Below are 19398 nucleotides of genomic sequence, written 5' to 3' on the forward strand. Positions count from 1 at the left end.
GTTCACAAATGTGTCTAAAATGTGTATTAGTGAGCACCACCTCACAGGTGTGGCATATCAAGATGCTGATTAGACAGCGTGATAACTGCTCAATATATACATAGTGCAATCGTGTTTATAGTGCAATAAACCCCCACCCCGTTTCTTTTTAAATGTATTTGTATTTTTGTATTTTGTGTATGTTCTGACATGTCTGGAAGTGTAGGGAGGGTGTGGGCCGGGGTCCACCGTCGCCCCGGCCCGGGCCCCTGATCTTCCAGCCGCGGCCCTGCCGCCGGCTGAGTCGCGGAGCTGCTGCGGGGACACAGCGCTCCTTGAGCGGCCCTCCCTTCCCTTCCCTTCCCTTCCCCTCCCCTCCCCTCGCCGGGGACCGGGGGAGACACGGAGGTGAAAGTTCAGCAGCATGGGTCCCACGTATCAGGTGACGGTGTGGGAAAGTTGAACAGCGGTTCTTAAACCAAAGCGAAAGGGGGGGGTGGGGTTTAGAAAAGCCCCAACAGCGGCGGGGAAGAGCCGGCATGGCAAGCCAGCGGCAGAGCGCGGTGAGCGGGGAGGAGGCGGAGGAGGAGGAGGAGGACTCCGCTCTCGGATACTACGACGACGAAGACGACGACGACCTGGAGGCGTTTTCTGACGCCGGTCTGGGCTCTGAGGACGGAGGTGGGTGCAGCCGCGGAAGGTCACATACTGACACAGGCCGGGGCCAGCTGAGGCCGGGCACCGTCGCTCCGGCTCGGCCCGGCGGAGCGCGCTGGATACCGGGGTAGAAAGACAGCGAGCGGCGCCACTGGAGGAAGTTCACCCCAAACAGACCGATCAGAAGCCCCGCAGACCCTCTCCAGATGAAGTCAGCCTGCAGAGGCAACAAACATTCCACACACGCACACACACACACAAAATCCCCTTATTTTACAATGGAAAAGAAATAAACACATAAAAGCACTATTATTTTACTCCCTTCTGCTAAATAAAGAATGTATATCCAGCTCCAAAAAAATGCCATGTGATGATTACTTTTATACCCCCCCCCCCCCCCAATTTGGTTTCCTTCCATTGACTTCCTGTAAAATTAAAATTTCTTCCCCAATAAATCAATAAATAAGGAAAAGCCCCACCTTATTGGCTTTATTGTCTATAAGGATCCAGCACAGAGCCCCAAAATATTGGTAAAATCTCCCTTAAAAAAAACAAAACCTTATTGTTCTTCCATAAAGTACAAACTGATGTAATGGAGGTAAAAGTCACAGAAGATCTAGAGGAATCCTGCTTTGATTAGCTGTTTATTCCACTCCAACAAACAGAATCAGTCGGTTCAGGTTCCACATTGCAGGCAAGTGGGCTGGAACTGTAAAATAAGAACTGTAAATAGTGTTTACACTGTAGCAGTTATATTTATAAAGTACTTTAAATTAACCCATCGTGGACCAGTGTGTTGTACAAGAGAATACATAAGATGCATAATTCACACTTAATACATAAATAAATATAATACAACACATCTGTGATCACAAGGTATTTTGAAAAGTCTGTTATGTTGGGGAATCACAGTTGAACAGCTGCTCTCAGGTCTACATAGAGAAATGAGCTCTAAACAATTAAATGTCTCGTGGAATTTGAAGCGAATTGGTGACTTCATGTATCGGGTACCCAAATATTTATCTTTTGTTGATAAAAAAAAAGAGTTTAGATTTGTGTTATTTCTCGTATAAACGAACATATTATGTTAATTATTTAGATTTTTGGTCATTTCTCCAGCTTCAACTAAAGAGTGTATCCTATGTTATAAGCTCAGTTTTCTTTTCCTTGCACACATTTCAGATGCAGAACTCCAGCGAAACAGTGGGGTGAAAGCATGCAATCTATTTTATAGAAGATTTATGACCCGGTGTAAAAAAAAAAAGAAAAGAAAAGAGGGAGATAGATGATAGAATGAAGCCTCTTAAATATGAAGGGAATGTTTGATGACGGCAATAAAACCTGAGCAAACTTACTAATTATACACTGCAGGAGTTGCATTCAAAGATTAGTCGTGGTCTTTGTTCTTTTAGAAAAAGAGTAATGTTGTATTTTATTGGGTCATTGTTTCACGATGTCTTCGACTGAGCAGTTTATTCTGTAACCTGAAGTCAGAATTGAACATTTTACATATTTAGGGATGGAAATGTTCAGTGTGATTTTAAGTTATGCATACAATAACCAAACTACACAAAAGACACTTTGTGTGCTCTGAGATTGTCAAAATTAGATTTGCAAACAGGCAGCTGCTTTGATTTCAAGGATCTTGCTTTTGTACATTCATCTGAGTGGGTTTAAAAAAAAAAAAAAACTTTGAGTGAAGAAAGATAGATTAAACACAAAGCCACATTACTTAATGCAAAAATAGATGAGTACATTATATATATAAAAAAAATCTACACTGAATTCAGTATATTGCTACCACAACCTGAACATGTTGATTTTTCTAAGGAAAAAAGTGGTTTTTTTTTTAAAAGATGCCTTCAGTAAAATGCAATGAAATGTCAAAAGATGAAGAAGAAAAAAGTCCTCCTTTTGCTGCGTTTTAGTTTTTCCTTGAGTTTTGCTGCATTCAAAAGTGCTTTTTTAGAGTCAAATCATGTGTGAACGTCTGTTACCCTCTCTGTCAGTGTTTCTCTTCGCCACTAATGTTGGTAAAAAAAAAAAGCCCTGCAGCTTCTTATTTTGCATGATTTTGTTCACAAATTCGCCCTAACAGTTGGGACCGTTTGGTTTAGATGCGAATGCAACTTTCATGGCGAGATTTTTAATGCCGTATTATTGTTGTCAAATGTCTGTTTCTGCCAGATTTGTTCATATCTTCATCACTCCAACGTGTCTTTTCAAACGCTGATGTACATCTCAAGACAATATGGCTGCTCTCCGCCACTTTTCCCGTGATCGACGGGTAAATTACCGAGACGTTTACTGTTGCAGAAGGAAGTCTTTTCGGAGTGGAAGGTCATAATTTCGTCAAGCAAAGTCGTTTGGATGCAATTTTTTCTTGGTATTTTTGTCCTTTCAGTGCAACACAGAAATACATTTGAATGTCGGAGGAGTGGAAAGCGGCTTATTTTCAAAGGTGACATGAGTCATTGCGGAGACGCGGGGTTATCCTGAAATGCCCCCGCGAAGCTCCGTCCAGGCAAAGCTAGACTTTCCGGTGGGAAACGGTTTTTAATAACATCCTTTACCTCCGACAGCAATAAGTCTGAGCTGTGATGTACCCCTGTGTGGGTGCTGAGCCGGAGGTGTACGTAACTGAATAAAACTCATCGCACCTATGAGCGTTCCGACTTAGATTTGATGTTTGTGTTTGGGCTCCGTTTTTTTTTCTTCCCCTTAACTTGATTTGTCACCTCCGTTTGAGTTACAGCAACATATTTAAGCTAAACAAGAATATAGATGTTTTTTTTGGGGGGGGATAACTTTTGATTTAGCACCAGATTTGATTGTACTTCTGTTGAATGCAGTTTCATTAACATTAATTCCTGCCCTCTGAATAAACAGTGGCCAAGTCTTCTGAAGCCAAAGTGTCCTCTTCCTCCATTACATTAATACTCTTGTTGACCATTTATTGAGGTCGATTATTAGGTCGACATCTCCAGCAGCGATGGATTTTGTTGAGAACATATAACTGCTGTCGACAACAGAGAAAGTGAAATTGATTGCGAAACGTGTTTGACACCATTAATCATTCTTTACTTTTACATAAATGTCAATACTATGGGATAAGGGGTGTGGTCAACCGTTGGCTACAAAGCTACTGAAATAACAAACTCCACCATGTACAAATTAAATGAGCTGTATCACCTCAAAAAAGGTTTATGTTGTAGCATCCCCCAAGGTTCTGTTTTAGAACCACAATTATTTATTCTGTACTTGAATGATATTTGTAGTATACCAAAAACATTGAAAATGCTCGTTTTTGCAGATGATACAAACTTATTCTGCTCAGGACAGGACCTCAAGCAGTTAATTTCGAAACTCGAAATTGAGCTGAATCGCTAGAGATTCCTGTAGAAGAACTATAACGTAAAACTATATATACAGAAATGGAATGAATTTTTGAAACTAAGTTTTTGGGGATAATAATAATAACAGATCATCAGATATATTGAAAACCACATGTACAGTATGTTAAGTCTAAGCTATCAAAAACCCTTGGTATATTATATAATGTGAAAACTTCACTGAACATAAAATGTCTGCATATATTGTACTCCCCTCTTGTTCTACCCTGCTTATTACATTGCTCAGAAATTTGGGGAAATGCTTGTAAAACATACCTAGAGCCAATCGTTAAACTACAAAAATGAACTCTCCATTGAAAAAACATTTACAAGTGGTCATAGAGGAATGTGAGCATAGTGGCAAACATTTGTTTGTTTATTGTTGATGTACAGGGTGGGCTAAAAAAAAAAAAAGAAGCATTGCCCCTTTTTTTGGTTGTGGGAATTGTGTTCTTGAAGGGGATATGTAATTGCATGTAAACAACCAAAATAATGCTTCATTCAAAGCAGAGATAGTCAAGTGCAGTGTTCAGCTCTGGACCCTGGAGATGTCTGGTATTAAGAAGATGACTCGGCGTGCCAGAATTTAGATTTCAAGCATGTTTTTCCTCCAGGCTTTTGGCCAAACCCACAACAATAGACTTGGCTTTAGGCAACTGGTCATTTTGGGAAATGACGTCTTGTTGCCAGCCCCCCTCAAAAAAACCAAAAAATCCCATCAGTTCATGTGTGAAAATATTCTGTGAAGAGTCGGTTGTTTTTCCGGAGTTATCGTGTGGCCTTGACTGCATCATACCGCTTCACTAGTGCAAACAATGTCGTAAAAAAAAAAAAGAAAGTAGTTGTTAGTACTTGGAGATGATCTGCCCACCAAACAGCCTCTGGTGGTGTGTTTGCACGATTTCCCGACTAATCAATTCTGTGTTTGATTGGAAAATAAAACGGCATTGGGCAACTGCATTAGTCCACAGGCATTCTTTTTTAGGTGTGAAAATGTTCTGCACTCTGAAAAGTTTTAAAACGTTGAGAATTGTATTGGGCACGCTGGACGTGGGCACACCTTTTGAGAGAAACTTTGGGTTCAGTGTCCTTCCCAACGACACTTAAAGACAAGACGAAGACGGGGATTTATTTTTGTGGTATCCGTCACCAGTCCTAGTTAAACAGAGCCTGAATGTGCGTGTAACTGTGTAGAAAGGCTTTTCTTTTGATGGAGGTGAGCTCAAGATCTAATTTAGGATTCAGAAGATAACGGCGAGCTGCATGTAGAAGCAGGACAGATTCAGACTCTTGTGTTCGACAAGTAAAGGTCGTGGCCATGTAGCGGTTTTTTCACACTATTTTGCTCTGATTGTCCTTTGACTGTAATGTTTGAACTTTATTTAGCTGTGTTATTATTCAGTATGATGACTGGATACTTTTTAGTAAATGCAATCCCGAGTGACGTTTGTTTCAATACAGGAGTTTTCCTCACATATCTAAATATACAGAGTAAGAATTGATCCCACAGGGAGCCTCCTGTAGCTCTGACATTCAGATTACATGCAGATTAGATCTTTTCCTTTCCCCCCGCAGAGTCAAAGTGTTTTATATTCAATACGGAACAATATTCGGAAATCAGTAAACAAATGGGATTTTGTTTTCTTTCTAGGTGAAGTATTTTTCTCAGATGGTATTTTTCAAACATATCGCGGCTTATAAATAGATGCCAAATTGTAGAGCAGAGTAAATGAAACCAGACCCAACATGCAGAAAGGTGTCGCGGGTGCGCTTCCTTAAAATAAATTCATGCAGGCGGCGTATTTGTACTTCCTGTTGCGTTTGCGGCCCCGCGTTGTGATTCATTGCTTGATATTGTGAACTCGCTACTCGTACTACAGCTTATTCGTTGCATTATTTCTAAAGTGAGAGACGCATGTTTGTAGATTTACCAATGCAGAAAGAGTTTCAGAAGAATAAAATGTTTTAAAGTTGGTCAAAACCTGCAGGGCATTTCAGACACGTGAGTTTTTGCAAAAAGCATTAAAAAATAACAAAGGCAAAAAAAAAAAATTATGTTAAGTTGATGAGTTCAATACAGACATGATGTGTGATAATCACTTGTCGTCGTTTCTCTGTTGTCGTGCAGTGCTGCGTTTCAGCGACTCTCTGAGCGGAGAGGTCAAACCTCGCATTCTGCTCATGGGCCTGAGAAGGAGCGGGAAGTCCTCCATCCAGAAGGTGGTCTTCCATAAAATGTCCCCCAACGAGACTCTGTTCCTGGAGAGCACCAACAAGATCTGCCGGGAGGACGTGTCCAACAGCTCCTTTGTCAGCTTCCAGATCTGGGACTTCCCTGGACAGATTGACTTCTTCGACCCCACGTTCGACTATGAAATGATCTTCAGAGGCACTGGAGCGCTCATATTCGTCATCGACTCCCAGGTCAGCAGTGTGCAACACGCCAATTTGCTACGGCAGCACGTCGGCACCATACCCGTCTCAGCAGGTGTTGGCTAACTGGAACCATTTTCATTTGAGCTTTTCTCTCCCCTTGACAGGACGACTATGTGGAGGCTCTGAGTCGACTGCATCTCACCGTGACCCGGGCGTACAACGTCAACCCGGACATCAACTTCGAGGTTTTCATCCACAAAGTGGACGGCTTGTCGGACGACCACAAAATCGAGAAGCAGAGGGACATCCACAAACGGGCCAACGACGACCTGGCAGATGCAAGCCTTGAGCGAATCCTTCTGAGGTGGGAGTTCCTCTGCTTCATCTATTGTGTGAATAAGTGCTGATCAAAATGAGTTGCACCCAATGTTTTTCAGCAGTTCCTGATATCCTGGCAAGAATTTGGTCCTTTGCCAATTCTCACAGATTTAAACGGCATTGAATACGACCTATTTTTTGCAATGTAGGTTGTGAATATAACCTCTCTGCTCTTCCCGATTCCCCCAGCTTTTATTTAACAAGTATATACGACCACTCCATATTCGAAGCTTTCAGTAAGGTGGTGCAGAAGCTCATCCCACAGCTCCCAACGCTGGAAAACCTGCTCAACATCTTCATATCTGTGAGTAATTTCCTGCCCTGCCACACGGCCAGACTTTTTTCCAGATAGAACAGAGGCAGAAAATAGGGTGCTCCCACAGTGGCCAGACTCCTGTGATGGGTGAAACATGGATGAAACAGAAAGTGAGGGGCTTCAGTGAAGGATAAACAAGACAAAACAAAAAAAACAAGACCACAGCGTGTGGCGACAATAAATCAGCAGTTTCCACCACAGCTATCGGTAATTAACGCCACAGAAAGACTATAAATCTGACTGAACTGTCAAAATAGATGATGCAACTGTAGAGAAGTGCACAGTTTGACACTGAAGTTTTCCACAGGTATAAAAAATATATTGACTCAGTCGATTTTTTTTTTTTTTTCTTCTTCTTCTTCTTTGTTTTCTGCTTCTGTTCCCCAGAACTCGGGTATTGAAAAGGCCTTCCTGTTTGATGTTGTCAGTAAGATCTACATCGCCACGGACAGCAGTCCGGTAGACATGCAGACGTATGAATTGAGCTGCGACATGATTGATGTGGTCATTGACATCTCCTGCATCTATGGGTGAGATAACATACGGTCGAAAATGCTTTTCCGTATTATTCTCCCGACGGCGACGAATGAAGCGTGTCCTTGTCGTCTCCTTCGGCTTGGCCAACAGTGAAGCCGGTTTACCGTACGACAAGGACTCTATGGCCATCATCCATCTGAACAACACCACAGTCATGTACCTGAAGGAGGTCACCAAGTTTCTGGCGATGGTCTGCTTCCTCCGCAAGGAGAGCTTCGGGAGGAAAGGTCAGACCCGTTAACAGTTTACACCTGAATGGATCCTTCATTTTTTTTTTTTTTTTTTTTTTTTTTAACCAGAAAAAACCTTGATGAGATTAAAAAGCTCTTTGTCAAGAGGGTCCTGGTCAAGACAGGCAGCAATACATTAAGGTTCCAGGCAAAACCGGCACATAAAACATATAAGAAAAATGTCAATACGTCAAAAAAAACATGCAAATTTGAAAAAATTAAATAAGAAAATATCCACAAATCGAAATTAAGTCCACCATTCAAAACATCTGCAGACAGATGCGTCTGCCTCCAAGTCACTGAGCAACTTTTTGAAAGAGTCCAGTGAAACCAGGGTTTTGATCCAAGCTGATGGAGCCGCAACCCTGAACGCCTTTTTTCATTTTAAACTTTCTTATAACATCCAGATGAATAGTTGTCCTATAAGTTGATAACGTTAAATATACATCTACTTGTATACTAAATTACTGTATGATCGAATCAATATCGACAGGCATCATTTACCAAGCGCTTCAAAAATGCAGCGAACACAATTGAGCATGAATCCATGAATGCATAATGTGAATGTAGACATCGTTGTGCTCACAAATGAGCGTAATACTTTAGACAAGCAGACGTAAGATCACAATGGAAGCAGCAGCATGGAGGTTCCCTGCTAAAATGCTAATTTCCTCAGTCAATCCAAGGCCGGCTTTCATTACCTGAGCAGACTTTATCACTGCGTTGAGATAAACAAACTGCAATATTATTTATCGCCTTTTTTTTTTTTTTTAAATCTGCCCTTGCCTCGATAATTTAAGAAGTGCCATTTCGTCCATATTAGCATTTTGTGTGTATTTGCATAATTGAGATACACAAGTGTTCAAAACAGCTTGTCTTGCTTGTCAGTATTAGTGGGATTACTCCAAAATGTAAAATATATATGCAAAAGAACCAAGATGGTAGATTCAGCGTGTTTAAGAGAATGACAGGGTTATTATTATTTAAGCCGTTTTGCAGAGCTTGAGCTGCTTCTTCCTTCATTTGAAATTCTTATTTTACTCGGAGATGTGGTCAGATATAATCATGGCGAGCTTATCAAGATGTGCATTTGGAAACTAAACATTAATCGCATGAATTGAAAGGCAACGTGCAGGTGACAAGAGTGGCCTGTCACACTTTTTTTAAACTGATTTTAATTTTGTTATTTGCCTTTATCTAGAAGCCTCTTCCACCTCTCTGTCAGGCTTCTTGAAGTTTTTTGGGGGGGAGTTTTTTTTCGTGCTGCCATGCCGCATTTCATAGAATGTAGGCCGATAAATATGACCTATCAACTTGTTTGTACCTTTCTGTCAGCCGCATGTTGTCTTCCTTGACCTTTTATGTCCTCCATGCTTTATTTTGTGTCACTGAGTTCCACGTTTAGGAAGTGTCTGCACACTTTGATAAGATTTGACAAGATAACAAACCCCTGAAGAAAGAAAAAGGCAAAAAAAAAAAAGATACTTCAAGATCTTTGCACGTCGTCTTGTAGTCTTTGTGTTTCTGACGCTCTCGCAAACAAATAGCCTATTTTGACGTCGACAAAACAATCATTTGCTGGTTCGTTCAGGTCATGTGCTGCTGAAAGTTGCACAATGGAATATCAGATTTCTTTTCAGTACCTTTAACTATAAAATTCTTTGCCCAAGATCGACTGGTAACCATGAGCAGGACCATAGAGGCAGAATAGCAGAACAACATAAGGAGATACACTTTTCTTTCAGAAGGAAAGCGATGGGATTCTTCATAATGTATAAGACGCAGGCCAACCTGCTGTGTTGCCCAGAGCAGGAACTCACCTCCTCACTGAAAGACTACTGGAGGAGACGGTGACGAAGACATGCATCTTTAAGTATTTGGGATTTGGGAATCTGCTTGTTTCTTCACTTCTTCAGGTTGATCTTCTCGGGCCCTTGAGCAGCGATTCACTCAGAGTGAACAGGATTGATCACCAGATCCAAGTTAGTTGTTTGTAACTGATTAAGCTCAGACCTCAGTGAACACAATGCACGTGGGGCAGACGTGAAGCCGCAATATTGAAAGGCCTGAAGGGCCTCTCAGGTTGTCTAACGCTCCAACGTTACAGCCACACGAGTACACGTCTAGTTCAGGAGTCTACTTGAAGAGAAACTTTGATGTCTGACACATTTCGCTCTATTCATACTGAAAATCTGGCCTTTGAGAACAAAGTACGACGTGCTCTATCATCTTTAGCTTAACGTGGCTGTTGGTAAACTAAGTTTAATTTCTTTTTATTTACAAATGAAACCAAACAAGAATGTCATAAAACTCAAAAATGCCAGGCTTTAAAGTGCTTCATTCATTAAATTCCAGCCGACTGTGCTTGAGACTGGCATCTGGGTCAGACAGGCGTCGAACTGCTTTCATATCTCTTTCCCTTATATTTTTTCCCTTGTATCTTTGTACGCGTCTCTTGGCGAGAAGTGATTAAAAGTTCTAATAAAAGTATGATCTAAAGCAGCATAGAACACCGGTTGCATGAAAATCCACAGAATGCCATTTAACACTATGAGGAATAATTCAGGAAAAAGAGGGTAAGGAAACTTGCACAAAGATAAAATATTTCTTAGAAGTGAGCCTCACACTTTCTCGCTTAAAGGTATGGAGTTGATCTCCGCTGACTATGGCTGAAAGCAGCGTCGCCACTTCAGGACTTCTGTTTCACTATATATTCAACTGCAAATACTACTTGGATTGTTTGTAAAAGAAGTTTTCAGTTGTCAAACTATAAGCCAAATCTGATGTTCTCTGCATAACAAAAAAAAAAGGAATAAATGCAAAATTTAAAGAGTTTCAGTTTCTATTCTATGCAAGAAAAGGCATGCATACTGCAGCATGTCTGAATTATGAATATTTCTAGTTTGTATAACCAAAGGAGCATAATGTCAGGAATCTGAAAACACAGCAGGCATCAGCTTTTGGCAATAATGTGCATTTAAAGTCACAACAAGCAAAGAACACATATTCAGTTGGAATTTCTGTCAATATCTGTTTTAGAATTATGAGTATATAGCACCATGGGAATGAGTGCTTCTCCTCCAGGGTGAGTGAATGACCTTTACAAGCCTGAAAGCACACTGGAAAAAGAAGAAGAAGAAGAAAATCAATAAAATTGTCAGAGAGAATCTTTCAGATGGCATCTTTGGTTAATATTTATGTAAAAATACAAATCAAAATTCATTGCATGTCAGTTTTTCCATGATAATTACTACGTGCAGCTTATTGGAAGCCAAAATTTCATTAAAAACTGGAGCAGCTGGGAACATGTGAACAAACACAATATAAACGCTTTGTGATGGCCGTCTTTGGTAAATGGTAAATGGTCTAGATTTATATAGCGCCTTCTAACCACACTGAGGTAGTCCCAAAGCGCTTTACATATCAGCTCACTCACCCATTCACACACCAATGGGACAGAGCTGCCATGCAAGGCGCTAGTTGACCACTGGGAGCAATTTAGGGTTCAGTGTCTTGCCCAAGGACACTTCGACACATAGACCTGTGTAGACTGGGATCGAACCTCCGACCTCTCACTCCGAAAGACGACCACTCTACTACCTGAGCCACGGTCTTTGAGTTGCAACACAAGACCTGGCGGGATGTGAAACTTATTTTTTAACAAAAGACCAACAAAATGCTGCGATGTGATTCCAGGTCTGGGAATCTGAGCTTGAGATTGTGTTTGTGGAAAGGCCCGGCCCACCACGCCGCAGACGTGTCACATGCAGAACAGTAACAAAAGAGCAGCATGAATTGATCATAAGCGATTCCATGATCTGCACGAGAGTCACAATACCAGTCCTCTCCAACGGTTTTGACTCTCCGCCCTCTGCAGGACTGATCGACTACAACTTTCACTGCTTCAAGAAAGCCATCCAGGAGGTTTTCGACGTTCGGCTGAAGGTTCAACAGAATCGCAAACTCCTCAACCAGCGGAGGTGGAGCAAACTGACTATGACCAACGGAGGAGTCGCCAACGCCCACTGAGGACCCGGCGGCTTCTCCTCCGTCAAGCCAGAGGACTTCTCGGCTCCATACGTTCGAGCCGTTCATCGCTTCTGCCCCTCTGCGCTCTTCCAGTCCACATCCTCAAAGGCTGTCAGCAGGACGGAGGCCGCGTGCTGACTCCCGCTCGCGGCAGTCTGGAATCACTTAACCGAAAAGGCCTTCATGTATGCTGCACAGAAAGTAAACACAGTTTAGTGATCTTAGCAGGCTTTTCTTGAAAACTCACAGTTTACTGTTCCAAATATGAAATAATTAGCATTTTCTTTTTTTGTTTTGTTTTAGGCCACTGTCGGACCAATACAGTGCCTATATGGAAAGTGTTCACCCCTGTGGATGTTTTCCTCTTTTATTGCCTTTATGATTTGAATCATGGTCATATTCTTCTTCTTTTTTTTTTAGTGGTTAGTCTGAATATTCCTTTCTTTCAAGTTTGCCTGCATTGCTGGTAGCCAGTAAAGAACTGCGTCTGTGTGGCTGCGTCTTGGAAAGGCTTTCCTGCTGAATCACTTTAATTACAATCGGGCAACTAGGATTTGTTTACCTATTAATTTATTTATGAACTCCATCCAGATATTTGGAAGTCTTTATTGTAATGAAGCCTGAGCTGTGACTAAGTCACTTCCAAATATTCACATTCTCTTGAAACAACATCTTTTGCATTTTTCCCCCCAAGTTATTGCTTTAAAATAAATATTGTTTAGCGAACCATATCTCACTTTCTGACTAATGTAGGGTTTTAGGATGCCCCAAATATTTACTGTTCACTTTCCTTGCACTATCTAGAAAGTAATTATGCTCCCACTCCCACACTTTGTGGTGTTTGAGGTGTTGCAATTTAATTAGCGTGATTGCCAAAAAGCTTTATTTTTGTCTTTTCGGAGCAGTGGACAAACTCACATCCAGATTTTATCACTGCTTTATTTTAACCCTCTGTGGTTCACAGTTCGCCCACAGGCATTGTATATGCAAGAATTAGTTTAATTAAAGTTGATTAATGGTTTTGGTTTGTTTGTATATGACCAGTAAAGGATAATTGTGTGTTCCCAAAACATGTGCAAACAGGAGTATTTAAATTAGGCTGTTGTGTTTGCCTGCCACAGAAGAACAAGGTCACGTTCAGGGTCCGCACACACACAGACGTGCGAATATGTGGAGTTGGGTGCGTTGGTGGATTAACTTAGCAAAAACAATATCTCGTACTAAAACCTCTGCATATTAAACTGGAGGGATGCCAGCAGATCAGAGATCTGTCACCACGGCGATAATCTCTGTCAAATAGTGAGCAGCCTCGGCACCTTCTTTTCTCATACAGAAGTAATAATATACTAGGATTTGTGGATGCGTGTGGTAAATTAATCTGCTCTTAGAAACTTGTGTATTCTGATGATGGACACACACACACAGAGAGAGAGAGAGAAAAAAAGTCAGATTATTGAGGGCGACGGCGCTAAATGGAACGTGTGTAATATTTTGTCCATCTGTCAGACACAATCCAGTTAGTAGATCTTTTTCCACATGCCATATCAAGTTTGCACACATTTATTTATTTATTTATTTTTTTACACACGCGCCCTCCCGGTGACTCAGGCCCTTAGTGTTTCAACCCGGTACTGCAGCCTGAATTTAAGCCGCTACTTCCCAGCCTCCATATCGCACCGTTTAGCAGAATATGAACGAATCACGCGATTTCTATTCGGGAGTAGCAGTCCACTGTTCCTATTTTCCACGCCTTGTGGCTCTCGCTTGCAAACTGCCCTTCACAGCGTCAAGTGCAGTGAGCGACGGCCGCTCGAGTGCCGCTGCCGCCGCCACGAGAGGCAGGTGGTGGACGAGTTTTAGAGGAAGAGTGTCGCAGCGGTGAAGAGAGTGCAGGTCCTGGTGGTACAAGAGGCAGATTGTTTCCGAGTTGGGAGAACAGCTGTGACCCATTCACTCCCGCTCTGTAAACCGAGAGCAGAAATAAGGCTCGGCTGAGTTACTGGCCATTGCCGGTGTCACCAGCAATCTTGCATGAAATGTGCGGAGTAAAGAATTAATAAGACACAACTGATCTCAAATTGCATGCAACTACAAAGTGATGAGGAAAGATACCTACATGTCTGTTCTAAGGTTTCATTAGTCGGGTTTAGCTTTTTGTGCATGCAGTTCCCATGTTTGTTAATTAGCCTTCAGAGCGATGGAACACGGTGGAGGCACCATCATGCTGCCGGGTGGCTTTGCGTCCAGTGTTGGATACGTTGGAAGTCGAAGAAATTATGAAGTTGAAAGATTACTTCGACATTTAGAGAACAAAAGTGTCTCGTCAGTGCCAGAATGCGCCGTTTTAAGCACTCGGGTCTTTGAAGCTGAATCAGCCGAAGCTCACTTGCAACGGAACAAAAGGCAGAGTTGAACTGTTTTGAAGTGACCAGCAAACGAGTCCTGACCTAAATCCGACTGCAAACCTTTGAAGAGAGATGAAATCTGCCACGAGAGAAAAGAGTCCCGCAGACTTAAAAGACTTTGAACACATCACCGTGGGAGAATGTCAGAAACTTGTGGCAAAAAAAAAATACAAGAAGCTCCTAGAAATTAGAAACTGTTAGATTCTTCATCTGCCAGAGACTCAACAGGGCGTTGTGTGTCAAGAGTGACAGTGACTGTGCGATGGAGAAAACTTTTACTCTTGTTGGTTTTCAATTAAATTTAGAATATTCAAATCACACAGAATTGGTTTATTTGTGTTCACAGTTGTATCCTCCACCTTCACCAACATATCAACAATAATCAAATGGACCACGTTCATCATGCGTTTGCAGATATGTCATGACCCGGGGCCTCTCATTTTACATCAGATAGAAGAAATCCCATTCAAGTCTCTGATTAGAGCCTGTATCAAACCGACAATCATGAAAGAGTTATACTGCGAGGAAATCAAACAATTCATTTCAGTGACATTAATGTAATGACCAAAAGCCTTTGCACTGTTGCTTGTTGCTTAGCGACACATTTATTCAAATGTGTATTCATTGCTATCCACTATATTTATTTTTCAACATTTCCCTCCTATAGCTGTCGTTAAAGTTTATATGCAAATGTGGTGAAATGGGATTGATCCATTACGTTGGAAAATGTTTCAGACATCTGCTGTCATGAAGAAAATCACAAGTTTTTTTTTGACCTTTCGAGACTTATAAAGTGTCTTGATACCGCTTTATTCTTCAGTCTGCATAATCTCTGTGAAAGACTTTCCCAATTAACCTTGTGTAAAAGGTCTCAATGCCGAGAAACATACAATCATTCACAGCGAAGTACGAGAGCCATCAATTAACCTAACCTAATGTCTTTGTATTGTGGAGGCAGGCTCTTTGTAGAAAACCTGCACGTGTACAGAGAGAAGATGCAAACTCCGAACGGAGGCGACGTAAAGAAGGAATGAGACTCTATTCGCCTTGACGGGAGACTCAGATCACAGTTTGATTAAAAAAATAAAAAAACAAATACAAATCTGGTGGATACCTGTGGCTTAGATTCAAAGCAGATTTATTGTTATGAACAGTTCATGCAGAAAAAGCAGGGAATTTGAGGGGGTTTACTTGCCTCTGGATTTCCCCTGCATTTATAGTCGCAAAAGCTTTTTTCATTTGAATAAATATTTCTGTTTACATATTTACATATGCTTAAGTCTTTGTCTGTGTGCGTGTGTGTGTGTGTGTGTGTGTGAGCGCGTGCACATGCACAGGCATGTCCCCTTCTTGCCAGATCAACGGTGTATTGCGTAACAGCTGGTGGTGGCTGTCCTCTGCACTGCAATGTGTTACATAAGACAATTTGATGTTCAGAGTCCTAATCCGCCTCCGCTGCACTCCCCCATCTGGGATTTCCAGCTTGCCCTCATCCTGAGCCCCGCTCTCAGCCGCCGTGGCTTTTTCACACGAACACTACTCCACATATGAAGCCGGGTTACAGCGTCTGCTCCCACCAACACTCCTGACCAGGAGGAAAGTAGTGACAGCATCCTTTTTTTTTTTTTTTGGGTCACGTCCGCCTTTTCTCAACTTGAAGGGCCATGTGAGCCAAATGTTGGGATTCACCTGCAAGGGGGAAAAAAAATAAAAAATTGATATGGGAGGTTTTTGTTGTGTGACGAGTACATATGTGCTCTATTTTTAACGTACAACATCGTGACATGAGTAAAGGTTACAAAGTGAAAATGTACTACAATTGAGTCGGTGTCAGAAACATATAGGGACCATTTTATTAATTTCATCCCAAATAAAAACACCGAATGAAGTGTTATCCAACCTTTTTTCAAATTTGAGTCCCCCAGAGAAAAAGAAAACTTTGACACTGTACATTGTGGATTTCATGAAATCGGATTACCTGAGAAATTGCCACTGATCCACGCCGGTCCTGTAGTGGAGTTTTACCTCCACGGCTGGATCTAGTGGGGATGTTTTTTAACAGCGCTCTCTCTCTCTCTCTCTCTCTCTCTCTCGCTCTCTCTCGCTCTCATTTCATGCCAGTGTGCTCTGTGTAATGTGTTGTGAACAAAAAGCCCACAGAGAAAGAAAAAAATGCCAAGGCCAAAAATGTCCCCTCAGGTTTTATTCAAAGACCTGAAGAAATGTATTGACTCCACAAGGTGAAAATGTATACAGATTTAGTTTTTCTCAGACAACAACCTCAGGCTGACGGCAACCAAACCAGAGACGTATGGTTCAACTCTGCCTTTTTTTAAATACTTTTTTTTTTTTTTACGAGATTTTCCACTTTTTCTTTACAATGATCCTGCAGCACTCATGAGACCAGGTGGCACATCCTTCAATTTTGGTTTTACCATCCCACTTCATGTTTGGTTTTTTTGTTGTTTTTTTGTGAGCTGGAAGTTTTGCCAAAGTCAACAGAGACGATAGGGTTCTGAAAATCATACTGTGGATTGTGTGACTCAACTGTGTAGTGCTCAAAAGAATAATAATTTAAAAAAAAAGGTTAGACGGTCAAATTAACGTCATTTATTTTGCGGTGAAGTTTTTCTTCGCAAAAGCACGCAGCTCGAAATACAGAAAGCAGAACTGGAGGTGACCTCCAGTTGTGATACGAATGTGAAGCGGCTTTAGTCATGGGTTTGCTTCTGTGGAAATGAATATAAATATAGCCAGGCAGCTTGACTACACAGTCAGCGGGGTAGCGCCGTGTCTTTAGGGTGTAGAACAGGAGCACTTACCCTGACTACTGAGCAGGAAGTGTTATTTGAGCAGAATCTGCGAAACGTATACGAATCCTATCAGAGCACAGGTTCCGAAACACGTTCCTTCATCAACGCCTCACACTGGATGCACATATATTACCTGACAAGCTGAGGGAGACACATAATACTCAGGATTAAAGGTTTTTTTTTTCTTCTCCCATTTAATTGCTGCAGTTTTATGCCCGGCACTTTGAAATCAGCATATCTGCAGGCCCATCAGAACAAACAACTCTGCAGTCCCTGTGAGGGTTTCTTCTTCTTAAATACTAAATCAAGGTAAAAAGATGCAAAATACAAATCTGCCTCAAGTTTTGCTCTGCATACTACAGATGTTGGAGATTAAAAAAAATAACAGGGATGGCAACGGCAGTTTGCTCGTTCGCTAGTCTCCATTAACACAGCGATCATCTGCGCTGTCAAGTTGTCGGGTGAAAACAAGCAGGAGATACTTTGGCTCAGCCTTGTGATGTTGTGTCAAACTGGAATAAAGGAGAACATCAGAGAAGCTGAAATCAAATGTGTGATAAAGTTGCTGCAACTTATGGAAATTTGGGGTGTTTTCTTTTCTTTTTTTCTTCCTTTGTGAGGGAAACGTTTGATCACTTACAAAAAAAAGGGGCCTTTTCATAGTGATTATTATTTAAAAAATTCACTTCAAATTTTTTTTTTTTTTGCAAATTCAAATACAACGAAAAGCAATCAGACACATCCATCCTTCTTCTTAATCGTTTTATCCAGTTCTGGGACTGCAATCACAGAGAGGCACAGGACCACATGCAGGAGCATCAATTTACCCTCACATGCATGATTTGAGACTGTGGGAGGAAAAGGGGAGAAACGGGGAAGAAGAAAAAAAAAAAACCCCAGGCATACATGGGGAGAGCAGGAAAATTCCACAAATGACGACTCAGCTTGGGTGCAAACCCAGGACCCTTTTAATGGGTAAGAACGGTAACCACTACGCCACCTATCAGTCGCATGGTAAACTGAAATACACCTCCACAATGATCACACCTTCCAATCCTTTATTATGAAACCTTGTTAGAACCCAATATGTAACAACGACCCAAATTGTTATGAAATATAATGTAATAAAAAGCCAAAATGTAATAACTGGTTAATAATGTAACAAAAGTGCTGAGCCTTAATGTAATATTCATAATAAAAAGAATCTATACAAAATAATTCATAAGCAATAATCAGAACACATTGAAATTCTTATTAAATCTTTTTGCAATATTAACCAGTTATTATATTTTGGTTTTATAAAAAAATGTTTTAATTATATTTCCGGCTCACCACTTTTGTTACATTATCAACCAGTGACTACATTTTTGGATTTATTGCATAATTTTTTTTTTTCAGTTACATTTTGTGTCGTTGTTATACATCGGGCTCTAACACAGCTTTGAGAGCAATGCCGGCAGTTTTATACGTTTATTCCGCACTACTCATAGGTGCGACAGTAAGTTTGACTGCACGGTGTTTCTCCTCTGATAAAGTGTCAACAGCTCCCACTTGCTTCAACACAGATAGCGTGTGACGCAGGTCGCTTCAGGAATTAAACGAAGGGAACAAACCAATAATTGAGCTCAGTAGGGAACCATATTGGGTCCATGAGTCACCTCCTCGGGAATCCGGAAATTACTGTTTTGCTTTGATTTTTGCACCGTTTTCTGATGAATTTCTCTTGATTGTTAATCGTTGTAGCTTGAAGCAACAGATTTTAAAATCTCGTAGCTGGTGATCCTGTCCAAAATAATCTTAAGAAGTAAGGTAAAATAACAGATTTGCGTGCTTTGTGATAAGTATATTTAGCTCCTGTTCCACTGCTGTTTGGCGTGTGTGTGTGTGTTTGTGTGTGTATGTCGTAGGTGGAAAAGCCAGTGACTTTGAACAGAGCCTTATTCTACGTGCTTTTGTCGCAATAAAAACTATAATCCTTTCACATTTCCCTCCGCGAGATCAACAGATGAGACAAAGAAGGGACAGCGAACAGAGAGAAGCTGCAGGCTCCAGCTGTTTTGATGTTCCAGTAACTGACAATTTAGACACATTCATGAGTATATTTAGCTCTCTGCTGGTTCTGGGTTTTTGATTATCGATGTCTAAGTTTGGAAAGCGAGGTCTCATATTTTAATTATATAGCCTTTTCTGGATAATGACTAAATTAACACGTTTGTATTTGAAAATAACACCCTCTTCTGTCATTTCCCGTGGGCACCAGGCCCAGGAAGAGCTGTAATTTAAGGA

The 19398-nt window shown here is 41.3% G+C and overlaps 1 protein-coding gene across 1 annotated transcript; it reads left to right on the plus strand.

Annotated features, from left to right (window-relative positions):
• Window positions 1-518: 518 nt before the first annotated feature.
• On the plus strand, window positions 519-15496 carry rragd (ras-related GTP binding D; the record flags this gene model as incomplete). Its single annotated transcript, XM_080512614.1, has 7 exons — window positions 519-660; window positions 6157-6452; window positions 6569-6768; window positions 6972-7086; window positions 7486-7628; window positions 7726-7862; window positions 11743-15496. The coding sequence occupies 7 exons, from the start codon at window positions 519-521 to the stop codon at window positions 11892-11894; spliced, it is 1185 nt and encodes a 394-aa protein (XP_080368740.1). The 3' UTR covers window positions 11895-15496.
• Between the last annotated feature and the right edge of the window lie 3902 nt (window positions 15497-19398).

This window comes from Blennius ocellaris (genome assembly GCF_963422515.1).
Source record: "Blennius ocellaris genome assembly, chromosome: 17".
In the NCBI taxonomy this organism is placed as follows: Eukaryota; Metazoa; Chordata; class Actinopteri; order Blenniiformes; family Blenniidae; genus Blennius; species Blennius ocellaris.